This window comes from Lynx canadensis, chromosome A1 (assembly GCF_007474595.2).
Source record: "Lynx canadensis isolate LIC74 chromosome A1, mLynCan4.pri.v2, whole genome shotgun sequence".
Lineage (NCBI taxonomy): Eukaryota > Metazoa > Chordata > Mammalia > Carnivora > Felidae > Lynx > Lynx canadensis.
In genome coordinates this window covers 105,624,795-105,648,614 of record NC_044303.2, presented here as the reverse complement: position 1 = coordinate 105,648,614, position 23,820 = coordinate 105,624,795, and the positions used below count along the sequence as shown (strand labels likewise).

At 41.0% G+C, this 23,820-nt stretch overlaps 1 protein-coding gene across 1 annotated transcript in view; it reads right to left on the bottom strand.

Annotated features, from left to right (window-relative positions):
• The window catches only part of SLC12A2 (solute carrier family 12 member 2), a 108,509-nt gene extending 85,684 nt beyond the window's left edge, over positions 1 to 22,825 (bottom strand). The window contains exon 1 of the mRNA XM_030317320.1: positions 21,999 to 22,825. Coding sequence (XP_030173180.1) covers positions 21,999 to 22,730 — 732 coding nt within the window. The 5' untranslated portion in view covers positions 22,731 to 22,825. The remainder of the gene's footprint in view (positions 1 to 21,998) is intronic.
• Positions 22,826 to 23,820: the final 995 nt, after the last annotated feature.

The window sequence follows — 23,820 nt, the reverse complement described above, 5'->3', positions numbered from 1 at the left end:
CAGTCGGTTACGCTTCTGACTTCGGCTCAGGTCATGATCTCATGGTTCGTGGGTTCGAGCCCCATGTCAGGCTCTGTGCTGAAAGCTCTGAGCATGAGTTCGCTTCAGATTGTGTCTCCCTCTCTCTCTGTCGCGCCCCCTCTCGCTCTGTCTCTGTCTCTCAAAAATGAATAAACATTAAAAAAAAAAAAAAAGTCCATAGTAACTTCTAATGTTTTTCTGTTATTTGAAGATTCTACATTTGCAAAAAGCTGTTTCTGGGCATAAAACATAATCACATCCTTCTACTCATTCATTAAACAACCATTCATTAATCAATTGTATCAAGCATCATTATTAGGTGCTTTCCAGCCCTCCTGGACTTATTTTTACAGCAGAGGTTAGAGATGTAAGGGTAGGTCTTCTGCCTTAAATGTGGGTTTTCTTCCACTATACCAAAGCAGCCTCTATTAAATTAAATGCTTAACCCAGTCAAAAAAAAGTTGGGTGCCTTTTCAATAGTACCCTATTTCAAGTCACAGCCTCTCTGTAACAGTCAGTTTCTTAATCTGTAAAAGGGAAATGACAATCCCTGCCCACCAGTACCATCCCCCTGGATTCCTAAGGCTCTCTAAATAAAGATCAATTGGTAACAACACAGCCACATAAAGCAGTTGAGGTTTCTAGTTCGTGACTATAAAGCCAGCTGATACAACTTGCTTATAATACAGCAACTTAAATTTAAATGCCAGTGCCATGTTAGAAATGTGAGATTATGACTCACTTATGGTTATATATTTCAAAAGAACTTGTGGAAAACTTATTCTTAGGTGCCCTGGCTTTTCAGTGCCTGACCACTTTTCAACAAGAACAAGATTATGCCCTGTCTGAGCAAGGGTGGCAGCCTGCCTAGGATTCTGCACGTTCTAGGTACCTGGTCAAGGATGTTCCTGTGGCACCTGCTGAACAGCTCAACCTATCACAGTACAGGAAGACCAAAACCCGTGCCAGTGAGCATCACTTAACTGCTTCTGCAACTAGAACTCCTCTTCCTTTTGTCTGCCTACTGCCTCCCTGAAATGCATACTGCATGAGTCGTCATTATGTTCTATGGAGCCACTGTGAGTCTATGTTTCTGTGGAAAGGTCTATTTTTTTAGACAAACGCAATTTGCTTCTAGTATTGCCTCCGCAACTAGAAAGTGGTTCTTAAACCAATACGCTAACTTACACAGTTAATGTGAGGATCAAACAAGAAAAGGTACTGTTTTACCAAAATGAAACAAAATAAAACCAAAACAAAACCCAAGGCTGATTATTTCATTGAAGATAAAGCTGCGAAGAAAAAAAGAGAATATATTACGACAGAGAATTAGTTTTCAAGAAGACAAAGCTATACACACACACACACACACACACACATACACACACACACAATCTAATCATTTTTTTGCTACCACAAAAAAAGGAGTCAAAAATTCATTGACCCCGCCAAATGTAGACTAGGGAACTATAACTATACACTGCTTTCTAGCATTTTGACCTATGAAATAAAATTTGGATCTCAGTCAGAACTGATGTACCTTTTTACAAAGTAAATTGACCTTACCAAATAATCCAAAGTTACAGAAACAACATGAATAGGAGAAGAATGTGGGGGTGGAGGGATGTTGATACACAGCTATGAACTTTAAATGCATTTAACAAGTGCTTATTCAGAAGAAGGTCCTAGGTACAGTAATAGTAACTATTGTAAAGAATACATAAATTTAACAATATACAAAAAATGTTTAGTCCAATTTCAAATTATTCTGGAAGACCACATCATCTAAATGCTAAAAAATCCTAATTATAACCATCAAAAACGTCACAAGTCCAACATCAAGGGAGATCTCATATGAAACTGAAATAAGAATTCCTTTCAAAATTTGTTTTAAATTCTATCCCAAATTAATAAACACACTAAATGAAAAAAACAAGATGGAAAAGCTTAGTTAGCAGTTATCACAAGCTGCCTTAGTGCACTTAGTTCCACGTGTTTCTGACCTACCCCCTTACTATTTTCTATAAGCACATGAACATCTGGAAAACATAATAGAGATAAGAATGATGTCTTCCCAATTACTTGCAAAGAGTTCAATTCTGGATGAGAATTGGTTTGTGGGTTAAAAAATAGTTTGATTTTATATATTTGGGGGTGAGGTGAACCCGGACACTGAATCTAACCCTATCAATTCCAGTCTGTGATACACACCAGAACTCTTCTACTAATATTGCCAGATATGATGAAATATAGCTTTTCCTGCTTTTAATAAGCAAAAGTTTCTTACTAAATATAGCTGTACATAATCTATGACTTGTTATTCATCACCTTAGGTCAACCAAGAATTCTTAGTATGTGAGACCTTCATAATCTGTCTGGCTTACTTTAATAACAGTCACCATTTACTGAAAACTACTGTGCCAGACATTTCCCTAAGTGTTTACACGTCCTATTTCCCTAAATTGGCACATCTTTGAGAGGTAGGTATTATCTTCACTTAAAAATGAGGAAACAGTCTTTTAAGAGGTTAACACAGCCCAAACTATACAGCTATTAATGTGACAGTGCAGAGAATCTTCTCATTTTTTTTTTTTAATGTTTATCTATTATCAAGAAACAGAGAGAGACAGAGCATGAGCATGGGAGTGGCAGAGAGAGGGGGAGACACAGAATCGGAAGCAGGCTCCAGGCTCTGAGTTTTCAGCACAGAGCCCGATGTGGGGCTCGAACTCACATGCCGTGAAATCACTGGCCTGACCCGAAGTCAGATGCTTAATAGACTGAGCCACCCAGGCACCCTGAGAATCTTATAAATGGTAGAAGTTCACATACAACAGTGAGCCAATTAAAATATTTTGGGCAAGGGGACAAAAGACAGACAAATCACCCAACTCAGGAAAATGTCCTGCTCAAACTTGGCAATTTCCCAGCTATTTTCACTCTTCAACCTTGTTTCATCTTTCCCTCCTTCCTCTGCTTCCACATCTAAAGAAGCTAAAAGCTTCTGACATTGTCCTCCTAACAAAGACACAAGTTCTACATGGGATGGAACCACAGGCGATTATTTTTAAATTTTTTTTTTCAACGTTTTTTTTTTTTATTTATTTTTGGGACAGAGAGAGACAGAGCATGAACGGGGGAGGGACAGAGAGAGAGGGAGACACAGAATCGGAAACAGGCTCCAGGCTCCGAGCCATCAGCCCAGAGCCTGACGCGGGGCTCGAACTCACGGACCGCGAGATCGTGGCCTGGCTGAAGTCGGACGCTTAACCGACTGCGCCACCCAGGCGCCCCAAGGCGATTATTTTTAAACCTGTTTGTGCTTTGTAGAAATGCCCCCAGGGTCTACAGTGTCTACAAAACTCTTTGCTCTAGAGGATTCTTAAAGACAGCTGCCCTGGACCCCCTATGGGAGAGAAAGAATAGCTACGGTCCGGACATAATCTATCTGGGAAGACATGTCAAATGTTTAAATATAAAATTGTGTACCAATAGAGCTGTAGCTGGTATTTAACTTTAATAGTGTATTTGAAAGCTATCATGGCACAGAAAGTAGGTAAAAAAAAAAAAAAAAAGAAAAAAGAAAAGGCCTATCGTTCAGTTTTACGTTACCTAGGATTTTCTATTTTTCACTTAAAAACCCACATCAGGTGCTTCAGCTAGTAACTCCTTTATATCAAATGTTCTAGGTCATACAAGTTTCTTTCATCCATCATATGCTTTACCATTGTAACCTCTTGACTCCTGGATCCACCTACACATCCATGCCTTTCCAGGAAGGTTTGAAAAATAAAATTACCTACCCAAAATTTTTGAGACTTATCATCAATGTTTTGTTACCACCTATAACAAGATTAAAGAAACAGTAAACATTTCCAATTACAGACCACTTTCCTATTTCTGTAAATTTCCTTGGAAGTTATCATACATACTTTTATACACCCTCAAACTCCTATCCTTTAAGTTAGAAAATTACTGAAAGCGTTCTAACTAAAATATTTAATTTGATGTAATATTGCTTTATTGTTGTAATACTGGTTTCAAAGTACTTTCTCAGAGGGGGACATTTTGCTTGCCGTTCCCTCTGCCTGTAACACACTCTGAAGAGGACTGGCTCCTTCAAATCTTTTAGGTCGTAGATTAAGTGTGGCTCCTCCGTCCCAGGCTGCCCGACATAGAGTTTCTCCTCATCAGCGCTCCTTTCATTGTCGTCATAGCACAATGGTACTCTGTGATTATCTTTTTATTCACTCAGTATTTGTAATCTATGCATCCACCTCCACTCCTCCATTATGCATTAAAATGGAGCATCCACAAAGGCGCGGACCTTTCCTGTGATTTTTGTCAAAGACCTAGTAAATGAATATTGACCCTTTACAGGTCAGGTCTATTTTCCAAACAATGTCATGTAATGGTACAAGTGAAATCTGAAGTGTCTATTCCTGAGTCAGATCCAGGTTCAAATTCTGGCTCTGCTATTCAGTAGCTATGTAAATTCTGGGAAGCTATTTAACCCCTCCGGCCCTCAGGGTCCACATCTGTCAACTGGAGGTAATATTAGCTACTCCATACTGTTTGAGAAGATCAAGTGAAAAAACATGATGATTCACAGAACACAAAAACTCTCATACACTGCTGGCGGTAATATAAATTAATAAACGGCTTTGGAAAATAAATTTGGGCATTATCTTCTCAAACTGAAAACATGCATACCGTTCAACCCAGCAATTCTACTTTAAGGGATAGCCCTACAGATACAAAATATAATATGAAGCAGGACATGTGTATAAAAATGTTCCTATCAACACTGGTTAATAACTGCCAAAAACAATCCAAACACATAACTGTAGAATAAATAAACTGTAACATTTTACGCAGTGGAAGATAAATAGAAATAAAACTGAATGAATTATAAATACACAACCATAACAGCGAGCAAAAGATGACAGATAAAAATATACTGTATGATTCTATTTATATGAAGTTTTAAAGCAGGCAAACTAGACTAATACTTTTCAGGAACACATAAAGCTAACAAAAAGCATTGGATAAAATCAAGACCAACTCCCAAGCAAATAATCACCATTAAGTCAGGACAGTAGGTGGGGGAGGGAGGATTTGAAAGAAGTGCACAGAGGGTGTTTGGGGCACCAGCAATGTTCTGTTTCTTGATCTGGATGATGACTGTACAGATCATCATTTATGCTTTATGTCTTTTTCTTTGCTATATTCCTATATATGTATATAAATTATATATAAATTTTATATAAATTATATATATATAAATATTTAAATTATACATAAATATATAAATATATATATATATATTTTCCTATATTCTTGCCTGGCACTAACAAGTAATTACTGAATAGATTTGAGCTATTATTACAAACAACTAATTAGCAATCTATTACTGCAACTTTCCATGCTGTGTGTTTATAATCAGATGTTAAACAAATACATGAAAGTAAATACTACAAAACAGTATTTATCTAGACTCTACCATACAGCTTCTTATAAATTGATATTAGTAGGAATTATATTACCTCTGGAAGGATAAAATTAAAAATAATGACCTTTACATACAAATAGGATCACCATTCTGGTAAAAGACTTATCACCTACCCTACCAGCAACTTAGTAGAATACAGTACAAATAACATGGCTTTGATCATTACGGATCACACTGCTGGAAATGTTTTTGTGACTCACCTGGCACTTAAAATGTGCTTAGTAAACTAGACAGCTTCCTCTCTTCACTATTTCCTTTAGTGAGAAAGGATAATCACTTTACATCAGTTAGGGTTAATATTAGATAGCATGGTCTGAGAAGAGAAGCAAACTTCTGGGCCCAGCTTTATTTAAGCAAATTAAATCAAAGCTAATGACAGGCAAAAGAGTGAATATCTTTTTCAGGACTATTAATAAATAAGGATTATTCTTCGTTTATAAGCATATTATTATGGATTTAAATAAACCCCAAATTACATTTAAAGAAAGGTTAAAGTTCACCAAAAAAATGCAATTTAAATCCTTAAACTTCTGAATAAGGTATTACTAAAGACACTTTAAAGATAAAAATCTTGCATATAATTAATAGCATCTGTTTACTAGTGTAAACTAAAGCATTAAATTAAATCCTGAAACATAGTAAAATTAGTAACTAAAAATGGATGCGTACATATGTACATTTAGATGCCAAAGTGGCTGGGTTTATTCTAACAATTTTTTCATCAAGTACTAGCCAATTATATCATCCCAAAGCTACCAACATTTCCTATCCGTGCTGTCGGTGATTGGTGTATTCAGTGTAATGCTCCCCATACAGACTACTCTCTCAAAACAAAGTATTGTTTTACAGGAATCCAATCTGCTCTGGTTAACAATGGTCTATTAATATCCAGTGGCATTAATGCAAAGCTCAAAACTCAAGTGCCACAGATAAAAGTGGATGGTGTGACCATGTGACTTTACAATGAACCAAGTCAGAACTGCTGATTACAGTCAAAGAATTCAGTCCTCTACCTAGCCCATCATGCTCTTTACTAGCCATTCAAGAATGAGTTACAACACTGTGCATTAAAAATAGCATAATGTATGCATCATTTCAAATCCCACACAACTTGCTAACTCCAACAGTATGAACATAACTCAAACTACCAGAAAACTTATACCTCCCAGTATCAATAACCGTGTGATCTTTATCTCACGTTGTTTTTTTTTAAACTTTATTTATTTGGAGAGAGAAAGAAAGAGGGAGCATGCATGCATGTGTGAGGGAGGGGCAAAGAGAGTAGCACAGAGAGAATCCCAACCAGGCTCCATGCTGTCAGTGCAGAGCCCAATGTAGGGCTTGATCTCACAAACCATGAGATCATGACCTGAGTGGGGAAATCAAGACTTGGACACTTATTGGACTAAGCCACTCAGGCTCCCCCAAACTGTTTTATTTTTTAAATAAGAAGAATCAAAAGATGTTAGGGACATAAATACATGACCAGTGGCATCCTAAGTAGGTAAAATATTATAAAAGCAATATAGAGAACCACGTGATAGCAAAAACTACAGTCAGAGTATGGCGTACACTTGTTTCATGTATTTTTCACATCAATATATGGTATTTCTCACTATAAAAAATATCATCTTTCAGATCAAAGGTGGCAAGTCCTTTTTCTCAAGGTCACACAAATAGTTAAGTGGAAGGCCAAGATTTAAAACCCTGACTGACAGCTCAACTACACATGCATGGTGAAGAACCTAAAGCAGATAGAAAAAAAGCAAAAACCAGAAAGGAAACATTCTTTATAGATACAGAGGCACTGGGTGAGATCCCTAAGTTTGATGTCTTTTAATGGAGAGCATTCCCCAACTGTGTGTAACTTGAATGGATAGAAGCCTTAGTACTTAGAAATAGAAGAGAAGATAGTCCAAAGCCAAAAGAGAAATTGGAAATTAAGTGGCAATCTCCAGAAAAGAAAACCTGAATGATACCAAGGGTAAGCCCCAAATCTTGGCAAATCACTAAATTGCAGAGGGTAGACTTCCCAGTCCAAAGAGGCAGACTAAAAAATTGGCAGCTGAAAACCTACTGCACAGTGGAATGACAGAAACCAGTTTGTAGTCTAAGCCCGGCAAGTTAAATACTTCTTGGAACAAAAAACAACAATCCTTAAAAGAAAATAAAACAACCATCACCACCCAAAGGTGCTACAACATATTATCTGCATGTACAATTTTCACCTCCAAATTAATAAAAAGGAACTATAACTCATACTTAGGAAAAAAACAATCACTAAAAATTAACCTCAAGTAGCCTCAGATGTTGCATTTAGTTGATAAAGACTTTAAAACAGCTATAATAAATATGTTAAAAAACTAAAGGTGAATTATCAGTGAGTAACAGAAAGGGAATCTCAACAGAGAAACAGAAGCTGTATTTTCAAAATTAGAAATTCTAGACCTGAAAGTCACAAAAACTGAAATGACAAATTCACAAAACAGACTCAAAAGCAGAATGGAAATGGCAGCCAGAAGCAGTGAAAAGCATTAACTTACAAAGAGAAGAAACTTAACAGAACCAAAAAGGATACACACAGAAAGAAAACACACCTACACACAAATGTTGAAAGCCAAAAGTAAAGAGAAAATAATATGGTCAATGGCCTTATCAGAAACAATGGTTGCCACAAGACATTGGAAGTACATACTCAAAGAGCTGAAAGAAGAAAACCCTGTCAACAAAGAAGTGTACATCCAGCAAAACTGTCTTTCAAACGTGAAGTGAAATAAAGACATTTTTACATTAAAAAAACAAAAAAATTTGTTATCAGTTGACCTCCTTTACAAGAAGTAGTTAAGGGAGGAAAACAGTATCAGATAGCAACAGAAATCTACAAGAAGAAATGAAAATGAATGGGAATATAGGAGCGTAATATACCATACATCCAACTTTCTTTTCTTCTCTCTTTTTTCAATTTTTCTTTCTTTTTTTGAGAGACAGACAGAGAGAGCATGAGTAGGGGGAGGAGCAGTGAAAGAGGGAAAGAAAGAATCCCAAGCAGGCTCCAGGCTCAGCTCAGAGCCCAACACAGAGCTTGATCTCAGGACCTGACCTAATATCGAGTCAGCCACTTAACTGACTGAACCACCCAGGTGTCCCTCTTTTCTTTTTCTTTTTTTTTTTAAAACCATATGGTTGTTGAAAGCAAAAATTACAACACTGTATTGGGGTTTCTAATTTATAACAACCAGAGCACTAAGGAAAAGAGTCTCTGTTAAGGTTCCCAGATTTTAGCTAAAGAAATTGAATATTCTCTCTAAATAGAGCAACCACTAAAATAATAAGGCAAAGAAATATATCACTGGAAAGTCAAAAGAAGAATTAAAATGCAATACCAAAAGATATCTGATTAGTACAAAAGATAATACGAAAAGAGGATTAGAAGAATAAGAAACAAGAAAATAGAAAACAAGTATCCAAAATACCAAGCTTATTACAACCAAATCATGATAGATGTAAATGACTAAGTCTGTGAAGAGAAAATGCAAATTAGCATGTCTTTATCACAGGGTATATGTATGAGAACATTATCCAAACATGCACTTAAACAGAAGATTACTGTGGGTAACAGAAAACTTCTATTACTTATTTACTAATGATTATTTAATGCTAGGTGGGAAGAGTCAACTATAAAAGTATAGTTTTTAGTCAACTATAAAAGTATAGTTTTTAGGGGCGCCTGGGTGGCACAGTCGGTTAAGCGTCCGACTTCAGCCAGGTCACAATCTCGCGGTCCGTGAGTTCAAGCCCCGTGTCAGGCTCTGGGCTGATGGCTCGGAGCCTGGAGCCTGTTTCCCATTCTGTGTCTCCCTCTCTCTCTGCCCCTCCCCCGTTCATGCTCTGTCTCTCTCTGTCCCAAAAATAAATAAACGTTGAAAAAAAAATTTAAAAAAAAAGTATAGTTTTTAAAATGCACACAAAAACATAAGAATGTTAAGCTTTCCTTATTTTCCTAATCTTCTATTTTTTCTTTGCATAATGAAATAATAACAAAACATTTTAAATTAAGTAAAAAGTGAAATCCTGGAGTAAATTTTTACATTGTTAGTTTTATAAAAAAGGATTAATTTTCAGCTTCTTAAAATTTGATACTCTAGGATGGCTTGAGACTGAAATTTCCCAAAAATGTACATTTCTGGAGTGTCTTTTAAGATTTAAAATACTATTGTAAAAATAAACAAAACAAAACAAAAATAGTTTTGTGCCAGCACTGTGCAATGGAGATGCTACAATAACCAACATTCAGGTGCTGTTCTTTGCATCGATTCTAAAGGGCTATTCTAGACTGCTATTTACTGAAAACGTCGTTTCTGCTTTTTATGATTTACTTGCCTTCTGCCTCTATGACATGCTACCTATCTCTGGATCCACCTCTGCCAGTATTCATTTTCCCTTCCAACTTACTTTGGTTCTGGAAACCAGAGCACCATATTTGTGATCACTGTGAATAAAGTATAACTATACTGTTTCCAAGTATAGGTGTAGTCAATCGAATCCCTTTTATGTGAAAACCTTTCCTTTATTGTTGTTGTTCTGTTTAATTAAGAGATCAGCTTTTCTCTCTCTCTCTCTCTTTTTTTTTTTTTTTTTGGTCAGCAAATGTTCCAAATAATTGGGATTAACTCACAGTCAAGTAATTTTTCCAAGCCTATAAATTTACAGAATTGCATATTATTATTTCTAGAAATTTACAGATAAACCAATGCTGGAAGTAATTTATCATAAAACTTAATTTCTAAAATAGAAAGACTGAGTGTTTATGTCTAAAACCATTAGGTCCTATAAAAGAGAAAGTACTATGTAGGCCCCACTACTCCACATGAACTCTTAGGATTCACTTATCACTTAGTACTTATAATACCTCTGATTTCCCTACAGGATTTTATTATTTTTTAATATTTTATTGATTTTTGAGAGAGAGACAGAGTAGAAGCAGGGGAGGGGTAGAGAGAGAGGGAGACAGAGAATCTGAAAAAGGCTCCACGCTGTGAGCTGTCAGCACAGAGCTTGATGCAGGGCTCAAACTCGTGAACCAGGAGATCATGACCTGAGCCAAAGTCGGACGGTTAACCTATTGAGCCACCCAAGTGCCCCAGGATTTTATTTTATTTACTTTTGAGAGACACAGAGACAGACAGACAGAAAGGCAGACACACACAGAGAGAGAGAGAGAGACAGAGAGAGAGAGAGAGAGACAGAGAGAGAGAGAGAACAAGCGGGGGAGGGGCAGAGAGACGGAGATCCTAGGCAGGCTCCAGGCTCTGAGCTTTCAGCACAAAGCCTGCCACCAGGCTCTAACCAATGAACTGTGAGATCATGACTGAGCCGAAGTCAGAAGAAGCTTTACCTACTGAGCCACCCAGGCGCCCCTCCCTACAGGATTTTAAGAGGCCACTTAAAAACCAATATACATGTCGGCCCTAATACCTCACAGGTAAGCTTTTGTTAATGTTTCCAGGTATATATAAACAGCCATCTATCACTTACTGGCTAAGAGACTTCAGCAAGTTCTCTTAGCCTCTGAGTTTGTCTATTGATAAATTACCTGGTTTGGAAGTTAATTGTGCTCAGACTACAGAAAGCTCCTGAAACACGACAGATATCCAATAACTGGTAACTTAATACAATTCAGTACATGTTATTGAAGGGTTAAAGGGAGATCTTGAGAGTAGTACCCTTATCGTATATAAGGGTATTTCAAAGTTGAGTATCATCAGCACATCAAAAAAATAACAATGTACTACTGTCATAGGCATAACCAAAGTGTAAGACTCTCAACATGCTCTGGGACACTGGTTCTTAAACCTGGCTCTCTGGGAAACACCAGGAAAGCTTTTTAAAAATTTTGGAAGAAAGGAGTCTGTAGTTTTTCTCCAGGGGATTCTTATTTAGAAATCACTGGTTCAGAAGAAAAGGAGAGGAAGGCAAAGACCCAGTTTCAACAAGATTCAGCCTAACCAAGTATCAGTTGTGTTGACTTTAGACAAACCAGACCTTGCAAAATGAGACTGCTACTTCAAGATCTTCTTAAAACTTACCTCCTCCGATAGATTTGAAGACCAAATACAGATATGTAAGTTAAGAGTGCTTTGGAAGCCTTAACACTTTATACAATATTAAGAAATTCCTTATAACCTTTCCAATTAAAGACCCAGATTTTCAGTCTCAGATGGAAATGGGAAGTTTCCACTGTTCAACAAACACTTCATGGAGGGCCTAATATGTCTAAACACCTTTATATGAGGAAGGATCCCATGCAAAATTACAAGAAAATTTGACTTTAATAATTAAAATTTTTTTTTAATGTTTATTTTTGAGAGAGAATGCAAGTGGGTTAGGAGCAGAGACAGAGGCAGACATAGAATCCGAAGCAGGCTCCATGCTCTGAGCTGTCAGCACAGAGCCTGATGTGGGGCTCAAACTCATGAGCTGTGGAGATCATGACCTAAGCTGAAGTTGGACACTCAACCGACTGAGCCACCCAGGCACCCCTGACTTTAGTTATTTTAAACTAGGCTATTTAATATGGAAGAAAAGAAAGGAGAAACGAAGGAAGGAAAAAAGTCCTATTAAGTATTACTTCCCTTGATAGCATGTTCTAATGGATCTCTCTGTAATGATGCAAATTTTCCAGCTCTCCAGCTGCCCACTTGGGTAGCCATTAGCCACATGTGGGTATTCAAGCACATAAAAGGTAGCTCTAGTAACTGAAAAACTGAATTTTAAACTTAAGTTTAGACTTAGTTTCACAGCCACATAGGACTACTGGTTACACTAGCAGAAAGCATAGCCCTACAACATTAAAAAATTTAGGTCTTTTGGGAGGTATGTACGGATAGGGAAAGGCAGAGGAAACAAAACCTCAGTTAAGATTCCATTTATAACAAACTTCCTCAGGGGCGACTGGCTGGTTCAGTCAGCAGAGCATAGGACTCTTGATCTTGGGGTTAGAAGTTTGAGCTCCATTTGGGTATGCAGATTACTGACAATTAGATCTTAAAAAAAACAAAAAAAACAAAAAAAAACCTTTCTTTTTTTTTTTAATTTTTTTTTTCAACGTTTATTTATTTTTTTTGGGACAGAGAGAGACAGAGCATGAACGGGGGAGGGGCAGAGAGAGAGGGAGACACAGAATGGGAAACAGGCTCCAGGCTCCGAGCCATCAGCCCAGAGCCTGACACGGGGCTTGAACTCACGGACCGCGAGATTGTGACCTGGCTGAAGTCGGACGCTTAACCGACTGTGCCACCCAGGCGCCCCGAAAAAAAAAAAAACCTTTCTTATATTTAATTTTTAAAATTTTTATTTTTTAATGTTTATTTATTTTTGAGACAGAGACAGAATGTGAGTGGGGGAGGGGCAGAGAGAAAGGTGGACACAAGTATCTGAAGCAGGCATGAAGCTCTGAGCTGTCAGCACAGAGCCCGATGCTGGGCTCAACTCACAAAATGCGAGATCATGACCTACCGAATGAGCCTTCCAGGCACCCCTCTTATAATTTTTTTTAAAAGACTTTCCATTAGAAAAAGATATACATTCATACAATAATACTGAGGATTCCAAATCTCTCCTACATTATTTTCAATGAACTTAAAAACAACTGTCATGGGTATTTAAAAATGAAAACAATCACCGAAATAACAAAAACTTATACAGTATTAAACTACAGGATCCTGGAATTAACACCAACTTAAAGTCAGAATATTTGCTCCAAGTTCCAACCCTGGCTCAGGTAGTTACAAGTCCTAGGATTTTGGACAGGTTACTTACTGGGCTCTTTGGCTTCTTAAACTCCCAATATGCATATTGGGGTAATTTGTCTGTCAAATGTCCTTTAGAGATTCTAAATAACAAATATAAGGTGTGTCAAAGAGTATAAGATTCTTTTGTATTCCATTAATTGACAAAGAATGAGTTCTCTATTTCAAAATGTATTGGTTCAGGGCATGCTACAGTCAAAACTATATAAAAGGTACTAGAAACACATAATGATAAGTAGCCACAGACATAGTTTGCTTCTCAGGGAGCCTGAAGTCAACTCATGCCAATTCAAATAACCACATTAATAAATATACTATTATTACATGATATAAAGGCTCTCAGGGAAGAAGCGTTTTGTCCCAGCTAGAGGATAAAAGCTTCCTCTCTGAGGAAACAGGATGGAAGTGAAATCTTAAAACTGAAAAGTTAACAATGCATGTATGGAGGAGAAGGGAGGAAGAGATCTTGGACAATATTATGTACAAAGGCCCTATGGCCAAAGGAAATACTGTGCCACCGAGTAACTGAAACAGTGAGGAACAGGTAAGCCAGACACGGACAATGAGGTGCTAGTTTTAAGCCAAGGGATACCATATCCTTTTTGTTTTAAAACTACTCTAGGTACAACAGTGTTGGGAGTGCACAGTGAATAGGGGAAATCCAGTTATTAGGTTACAGAGGGACATGCTACAGTTTGGTTTAGGATGGGAACAGTGAAGATGAAAAGAATATTTAGGAAATAAAGGGGATAGAAAGCACTTGGTGATAAACTCAATGAGGGAGGATGAAAAAAAGTATCAAGGATGACTCACTCATACACTTCTCACCTGTGTAACACAATGAATAGTGGTACCATCCATGGAGACATAGGGCATACTGGAAGATGCCTGGTTCGTTTTGCTTTTGGAATGGGAGGGAGAAAATCCTAAGTGTGTGAGTACAGGGTGTCCTTCAGATAAGAAGCAAAAATATCCCATAGTCACTGGATGTCCTGAACGCACTAAAGAGATGTGGGTAGGACACAAAATTTGGGGATTCATTAGCCTACAGATGATACAGCATAGGGAAAGAAAAAGGAAAACAGAGGAAGAAGAAAAGGCAGAATCAAGCCTTGAGGAAGGCCAATTTGGACATGATGGAGACTGCCTAAGACCCTGTGCTCAAAGAGCCAGAAAGGGAGAAAAGTTAAAAGGCAAAGTGGTGTTACAAAGTCCAAAGAAGGGCAAAGAAGAGCTCAAGAGAAAATCAAATTCTGCTGGAAGGCTGAATGCTGAGGAGGTGGGGTGAGGGGAGGAGGTTTTCTGGACATGGTAATAGGATGGAGGTCACCGGTCACTTTAACAAGAACTATTTAAATAAAATGATAGCACAGAAGCCATAGCACAGCAGGTGGTCAGGGTCCTCACAGGTCGTTTAAATCTCCACTGGAAAAATCAAGCCTACCCTACAAAGTCACCTACCCTCCACAAAACCCCAAAATGACTTATATAGTTAACTCTGTTAGAAACCACACTGTTGAAGGAATAAGTGACACCAAAACAAAGAACCATCTCAGATGTTTCTATGATTCTCAACCTAGATGAATGTCTCATTAGTCAATGTTTGAAAAACAGCATAGTGTAAATTTAAAGCAAGGAAATTTCAGAGCCCAAGGGCACTACAAATCACCTGTCATAATTAGCTTCTGCAGAGACAACATTCCACTAAGCTGTTTTTGCTTTTTAGATTTTTCCCACCTTCTAATTAGAAATCCCCAAGTTCTCTATCAGTACCAGTTTTTCGTAACAGCTTTTAGACAGCACTGATACAGATTCTAGTAAAAAAATCACAGGATAAAGGAGTCAGTGGCAGATGACAGCTTTCATATTTTAAATAAGAAAACACTGATATGTTTTTAACTTCAATTATTTTAAGTTGTTTTCATTGTTGTCCATCCCTCACTCCTTTGTTGCCCACTCTTTGTACTCTGCTGTATACTCTTTCTGAACAACTACTGATTCATGGCTTGACCTAAAATTTGAAGTATAAAAGCACATTTTTAAGCTACAAATTAAAACCCATTTTTAAGTACTATTATTTCACAAAGTAGAGGCTGTCATTTTGTTAGTGCCTGCCCCATGGTAGAACTAATTTGCACAATGAAACCAACTCTTGAATCCACCTCCCAAACCTGCTCTTTCCACAATCTTCCTCATCTCAAGTATCAACTCCATTCCAAACAGGGAACAAACCCTAGCATTAATCTTTCCACATACCCGTCATCCAAACCATCAGCAAATCCCAACAATTCTATCTTTTAAATATACCTAGCACCTTAACACCTGTCATCACCTCAAACACCATTACTTTAGGTTTGCTCCTCCCAACTGCTCTGACCTCCTCTCCTCTCTCTCCCTCTTTTTCCTCCAGTACTGCTGCCTTCTCGTATCTCAATCACCCCCGACACACTTCCACCTCAGGGTCATGGTGCTGTTCACTCATCTGCCTAGATTGCTCTTCTACCCCAAGTACCTGCAAGGGGTGATCCCTCATCTAGAGTCTGTTCGTGCCTCAGAGAAGCCCTCTCTGACCACCCTTATACAGCATTACCCCAGCCATCACCACCTTTAATTTTTCTGCACAGTAATTACATCTGACCCATTTGCTTATTTTCTCCTAACACCAGAATGAAAGCTCCATGACTTGTCTCTGTTTATGGCTGTATCTCCAGCACTTAAAACAGTGCTGTTGCTGCTGGTGCTCAGTAAGGATTTGTTGAACAACTAAATCCATATTCATTTCACTTCAGCAAGGTATCAATAGGATTACTACTGGAAACATTCCAAACACATATATGAAACACGGAGTTAAAATTTATTTAAAGGGCACCTGGGTGGTTCAGTTGATTAAGTGTCCAACCCTTGATTTCCTGAGTTCAAGCCCTGTGTTGGATTCTGCCCTGGCAAATTCTTACGATCCTCATGTTTGGGATTCTCGCTCGCTCTCTCTCTCTCTGCCTCTCCACCTCCCCTACTTGTGCTCTCTATCTCTCAAATTAAATAAATACATTAAAAAAATTATTTGAAACAAACACACTCAACACCAAAGAACCAAGAGGGCTGCCTGGGTAGCTTAGTCAGTTAAGCATCTGACTTCGGCTGAGGTCATGATCTCATGATTGTGTGTTCGACCCCTGCATCAGGCTCTGTGCTGAATCTCAGAGCCTGGAGCCTTCTTTGGATTCTGTGTCTCCCCCTGTCTCTGCCCCTCCCCTGTTTGTCCTTTCTCTCTCAAAAAATAAAATATACGTTAAAAACAAAAAAAACAAAAAAACAACCCATGTCCTCCTCAAGTCCCCTCCAGTCTCATGGGATTGGGAAGACATCAATTATGATAGCAATGTACAGTTCTGCCACACTTTAAATCCCAAAGTTTATCTTTCCTTCCACCCAGGCAGGGTAGACAACCTGGGGGACTGTGTACAGTATTATGGAAAAACCAGCTTTCACTTCAGGTGGCTTGGGTTAAGCAGGGTAGAGCCCCTGGCAAAAGTGTAAAATCTCTCAAGTTTGACTTTGCCATGTGCAAATATTTCTTATCAGGTTCCCACCTTTATTCAGTCCTGGCACTCTCCTACCCGCCCTCCCTTCCCAGGATGTGACCCATTCTTGTTCCTTCAGGAACCTTCAAGGACGCAAGCTATGTACTGAAGTAGTTAGTAGTGTGTGGAATTTCTTGTCCAAGAATCAATGCAACTCACTCAGAGAAGCAGCTACACGAGTACGTGGAGATAACACACTGTATGATGTTCTACGTAAATTCCTTGTTAAGAAGGAAGAACTACCTACCCTGATACATTCAATGAACAAATGTTTATTAAGTACCTATTCTCTGTACGGAGATAAATGAGACACAGGCCCATATCCTATGAAAGCGACAGTCATGTTCATCAATAATCACATTTTCACAAGCATTCCTCCTCATATCTCTCAGTTATATAATCATTCCACTTTAAGGAAATCAGGGCAGAGGGATGATGTTGGTAATCTCCAACATGTCCCCCTCAACATCCCTGTCATCTCACAGCACGTCTGGGGAACAGGAAGGCAGAAGAGATCATAGTAAGAGATAAGAGCTACTTACTATTTCTAAGCCTTAGAGTGAGAAATCCCTGGGAGTGATTTCCAGTTGTATCACTTTCTATGAGTAGCAGTAAGTAATTTCTTCAGCTTCTGTGAACCCATTTTATCACGAATAACATGTGTAAGAACTGCTTCTGACGCAACGTATGAAAAATGAGTAAGCTCAGGGAGACATAAAAGACACTAAATGTAGTTCCTCCTCTTCTTATTAGGGAAAAAGGCTGTAACAGAGAGGCCATATGCAAAGTCTTGACATCCAACCACCAAAGGCTCTCAAGCTTTGACTAAGGACTACTGTGCAAAGGTAATTCTACCTTTAGAACTCTTTTAATAATGCTTTAAATCCAGTAGAAGCTATTATGGATTGTCTACCACCCAACTTTTCTACATTTGATCATCATGTTGTCCATCTGTAAGTGAAGTTGCCCATCAAATGCTTATTTGTTTGCCTTTCACTTTTAAATTTCTTCTTATAGGGGCAAGAATCACTACTTTGGATTCATTTTTTGAAAAACATTAAAAAAAAAAATCAATTCCTGGCATCAGCACTGAAGAGTTTCTGGCATCTTTAAAACTCTTCTCTCAGCTTCCCTGACATTGCTATCCTGGCTATTTCTCACCAGCCTAGCAGCTCCTTCTCAGTTCCCCTTGCTCTCGTCTCCTCAACTTCTAACAGACTTACACATTCCCTATTCCCAACTCCAGACCTTATTTCCTTTTTCTTTTTTTTTAATGTTTATTTATTTTTGAGAGAGAAAGAGAGAAACTGCGCACATGCAACTGCACGGGAGAGGGGCAGAAGAGGGAGACAGAGTACCCCAAGCAGGCTCCATGCTGACAGCAGAGCCGGATGTGGGGCTTGAATCCACAAACCGTGAGATCACGACTTAAGCCAAAGTTGGACACTTAACGGACTGAGCCACCCAGGCGCCCCTCCCCGACTCGAATTCTTTTCTGTTATCCTCCCACTGTACTGAAGTCATTTCAAGTCCATGACTTCAGTGCGTGCATGCGCGTTCTCTCTCTCTGTATATAGACACACATATATATTTTTGTTGTATATGCACACGTATATACACATGTATATACATACACATACATGTACACATACCTGCGTGTGTATGTACATATGTGTATATACATACATATACATAAAGTTTATGTAGATATAACACGTATTCAGCCCCCCTCCCTCAATATGACCCTTGGGCTAATTATCTTACCAGCTCAAGATACTACTCAAAACACAATTCTCTCTTTCCCCTCTCATATATAGTCCTTCCCCTGGGTTGGCCACCTCAGGCAATGGTGGCACCATCTACACAGTTGCTCAAGTCCAAAATCGGGGAATCCGCTTCTCTTTCACTCCCATATCCAATCCACCTGCATGCAACTCATTCTGCCACCAACTGTTATTATCTGTAACTCAGTAATAGCTTGGGTCTCCCTGCTTCCACTGTTGCCCCTGCCAATCCATTCTTTATCCAGCAGCCAGAGATGTTCAAACCAAACAGATCATGTTGCTACCTCACGAAAAATCCTTCAAGAACCTGCCACTGTATCTATAATAAAATCTTCTACTGGCCTCTTGATAGTTCTTTGGGCACACCACTCTCTTCCCCTCACTATATTCACATATACTGTTCCCTAGGCCTGGAATGCTGTTCTGCCCTATCATTAACTTACCCTCTAGGTTTTAGCTTGATGTCACATTTCTTGAAAACAAGCCTTCCCAACTCCAATATGATCAGGTCCCATTATATCCTTACTAGACCCTACATCTTTCTTACATAGCACTGCAAATAAAGTTGGTAAAACTATGTTATTTGTGCAACTATTTAGTTATGGTATATCTAGGCACAATATTTGTTTTGCTGACCACTGCATCAACCTACAGTACCAATAGCCAGGTGGCCAATACCTAACAAACTCCTGTCTCCAATAAATATTTGATAAATGGAAAAACTCATGAGTCCTGGCTCTACAATGGCTGCATAAGACAGCAAGATGCAGCATGAATATTTATTTCACTTCATTTGGATTTTTAGGGAAAAAACGTTTAAGTCACAGTGGTGGGCAAAGAAAGGAATTCAAGTGGAAGACTGAGAATATAGTTCTTTCTCCTAATAAGGATCTAGAGTTCTTGTCTTTTACTTCTTTTGTCCTGCTATAGAACATGGCACAGAGTTAGATCAAGTTAAGGTAGGTTCTTAAGCACTCAGTGACCAAAGCAGCCTACAGGACACTGATCAAGTGCTAGAATTCAATGTTACAGAATTCTAAATATTATGATTCATTGAGGGCTAGAAGTTTAGAAGAGATTTTATGCAGGTAAAAGTAAATCTAGACTGGGTGATGAACAACCTTTTGGGATCTAATCAAACTATGTTATAACCCCTTTCCTGCCCTCCTTCAACAGTGGTATATCTCTATATCCACATCTGTATTCCTTAACGTGACATGTTTCTTCAGTCCATTTGCTAAATTCTAAACAAAATTATCTTCCATAGGAGATTCTATGCTTAGTTAACCTAACATACCTTTTTCACCGACCATAAAGGAACCAAGGGGCAGAAGGTAAAAACAAAAACAAACAAGAACTATAAACAACTCATTATACCACCTGTTGCATAAATGAACTATGAACATAACATTTTATATACTATATTCATCTAATAAAGTAGAAATTAAGAGAATCCTAGAGTTTATGTACTTTCTGAAGGACCAACATGTATCAAATAATAACTATACTAGCCACTATTTTCCAGGCACTGAACATGGGCCTTGATGTTCATTTCTTTCTAATCTTCAAAATGAAGTCTTCAAAATAAGCAGGAGAGGAGGCTGAAAAGGTTGAGTGGTTTCTTCAACCACACAGCTAACAATACAGGTGTTCTTTTTAAGACACTGTAAACTGATCAAAAGCCCCCAAACACAAACCCTCAAGTTTTGGAGAACTCGAAGTGCTTTGCTACTCAGACAATTTTATAGGATGCTTACAAGTCCAAGGTCTATAACATACTTCCATTTAAAACCCCTTTTTAACACTTATGGGTAAATTTAGACTGCTTTACTACTAAACTACTCAGCTTTGGTGTTATCTGAAATACAGCTTTATGATTTTTTAAATAATAAAAATGCTGTAATAAAAGAGAAATTACCACCTACACATCTACTTTACAAAGATGTATAGTTTTGAAAGGGTAAAAGTAATAAATTTGAAAGAGTATAGAAGTATAAGTGTTTTAAAAATCATTTTTCTTCTGATATGACAAAATACTAGAATGGAATAACAGGAGTAGTATTATCGAAAGCTAAATGATGTCAGGCGTTTAAAGAGTCACTAAGCTCTAAGGATTGGGACCTCTGTAATTATTTCAAACTGTATGAATGTTACATTATCAAACACTAAGACAAGGATAGTCTTGTATGAAATGACTGTATGAGATCAAATAATCACATCCAAAAAAAATTACATACTTTCTGTGTTTAAACTTTTCCACATTTGCATTCACACTATCTCCTCGATGTAATCATTATATACTTGTTAAAGTGGAAATCAAGTAATCCGAACTCATAAAAGTTAAATATTAATCAAATCTCAAAGTGTTGAGGTTATCTCAAAATAATAATATTGGGGCCTGAAGAAATAAAAATCATATGTGGCCATAAAAAACAGAATTGCAGACATCAATAGACCTTATAGGGATGGTTTTCTGTTCACTAAGTGTAACCAGTTACGCAGGACCCCAGAAGTTATGGACATCCTTCATAGAAAAAAACCAATTCTCTTGTTTCTCGTTCTCAGTTTCTTTCTCTGCCGTCCCCCTATTTTGGACTTTGCGTTCCCCCGACTCCCGGTAATCTTTATATAGTCCTCTCCAAAAATTTATGTAATAAAAAAGATTTATGCCATTATTAGGAACAGCATATCTCAATATCTGTATAATCCTTTGCATAGTCAAGATAGCAGGTTTCAGCTTTAATAATTCATAGACTATAATAAACACATCCGGTTAAGATTCTCCCTTCAAACACTAGCGTTCCCACTCTCGAGACCCCTAGTGGGTGTACATAAGCCATACACTACAACCTTTAAAAAGGGCGCAGATGGTAGTAGGTGCTCTCCCCTCTCTCTCCAGAGACATCCTCACCTAAACCTCCTCGCACATTCCCTTTAAGGAGCCCAGAAGCACAACTGTCATTCAGAGGGATGGTGACTGTTACAGCGTGGGTGAGAAAAAGTATACAGGAGACACACAAGTGAATGGTGAAGGTTGTTACACGCAGCCTCTCTTCCATTACCTAACTAGCTTAACCCGCTGCAAACTTTTATGAGATTAAGTTACATTCCTCTGCAATTCCACCCTTGACAGCTGACTGCTGAGAAGCCAACGGAGTCGTGCACGTCCATTCCCGCCACCTCACCCGTGGCCAGCCGGCGGCCACATCCCCCCGGTCAAGAAGGACCAGTGGTTGGGGAAAGAGGGAGGACTGGTGAGAGGGATGCAGGGAGAGGGGTCGGGAGAGCTCACCTTTTCAAGCTCATCATGGAGCTCAGCCAAGCTGGGCCGGAGTAGCTTCTCGCCCAGCTGCGCCGCGGTGTGCCGGTAGTGATCGATCCTGGGCACGGCGTCCATGGTGTTGTGGCCGAAGGTGCGCAGGTAGTAAGTGTTGGTGTGGGTGTCATAGTAGTAGTGCTGGTGGTGCCCACTGCCGCCGCCGCCGCCCGAGTGCAAGCTACTGCCCTCGCTCAGCACCGTGTCCCCGCCGTTCTGGAAGCTCACATTGGGCCCTTCGCCTCCGACCCCCGCCGCATCCGACAGGCTCTCGTCGGCGGATGAGGAGGCAGCCGGGTCCACGAAGTTTACGCGGAAGCGGCCCTTGGCTTCCTCGCTGCCTTTGCCTGGTGCGCTTTCGCCGCTAGCTTTCCCGTCCGCTGGGGTCTCCTTGCCCCCAGCCCCGGCACCAGCCGCCGCGGCCGCCGCAGCCCGCCCGGCGTTCTCGGAAACCAGGTCCACCTGGAAGCGGCTCTGACTCGGGGTGGGCCCCAGAGGTCTACCCAGTCCGTCCCCAGCCGCCGCGGCGCCCTCCCCGCGGACCCCGCCGCCGCTGCGGCTCGCGGCCGCAGCATCCTCGGACGCTGAGGGCACGGCCGTGCCAGGCAGGTCCACCGCGGCGGCGGCCAGCGCGGCAGCTGGCGGCGTCTCACCGACCCCGGGAAGCCTCGGGGCGCCGGAGGAGGGCGCCGTGGGCCCCGGTTCCATCGCCGCCCGACCCCCGGCAGACTGGGAGAGCCTGGCGGACGTCGCGGGCTGCAAGCCCTCCGCGCCCCCCGCCGGCGGTGCCTGCGGCCACGACGCCAGGTGACGGAATTGCTCGCCCCTCCACCCGCCAGTCGCCGCCGCTAGCCCGGACCGGCACAAACGCCGCCGGCAGCCGAGTCGGCGCGCGAGTGCAGTGGGCGCGGGGCGGGCCCCGCTGTTTAAAGCCTCGGCGGGGCCGCAGCGGTGGCGGCTCCGGCTGCAGCACGCGGGAGGCGGGGTCGGCTGGTCCTCCGCCCCTCAGCCCGCCCACCCGCGGTCCCGCAGCGTCGCGCGGCGGACGCTCCCTCGGCGTCCCGGCCCTCCCGGGTTTCGGCGAGACCCCACGCGAGAGCTGCCTGCGCGAGGATCGCCTCCGTCCAGTCCGCGCCGGGCCTCGGGCAGCGCGAGCAGTACCGGCAGCGCGCTCAGGGAGCAGGCGCGGCGGCGCACCGCCTTACCGCCGTCACCGGGATCTCCGCGCCGCTACCTCCTCTTCCGTCGCCCTCCTCCCACCCCTCCACCTCCTTCCCCCGCCCCCTCTGCGGCGAAGAGGAGAGGGCCCCCGGCCGCCTCCCTCTCTCCCCGCCCCTGGGGCTGCACGTCAATGGGCCGGCAGCCCAGGCCTCGGCGGAGCAGCCTGCGGACGGCGTCCGGCCCGGCGGGTGAAGGGGCGGCCGAGTCCTGCTTCGGCGCACGCCGATTGCTGATGCTCCCGCGGCAGTTGCCACCACAGCAGCGGCTCCAGGAGCGCTCTCTCTCTCTCTTCGATTTCTCTCTCTCTCTCTCTGTCTCTCTCTCTCTCTCTTTTTTTTTTTAAGTTCTGAGCTCGCAGTACTTGGGCTGCGCCGGCGAGATCTCGCGAGATGCGGCAGGGCCGCTTCACCTCAGGCGTGTGGTACCCGAGGCGGTGCTAGAGCTGCCGGCCGCCCCCCGCTCCCGTGGGTGATGCCGGGGGCTTTCCCGTCGGGCCCGCAGGTGCTTCCGGAGTGGCCGCCGACGGGCGCCCCGAGGCGAGGTCCGCTCGCTGCTCCGGCCCGCCGCGACTGCCGGC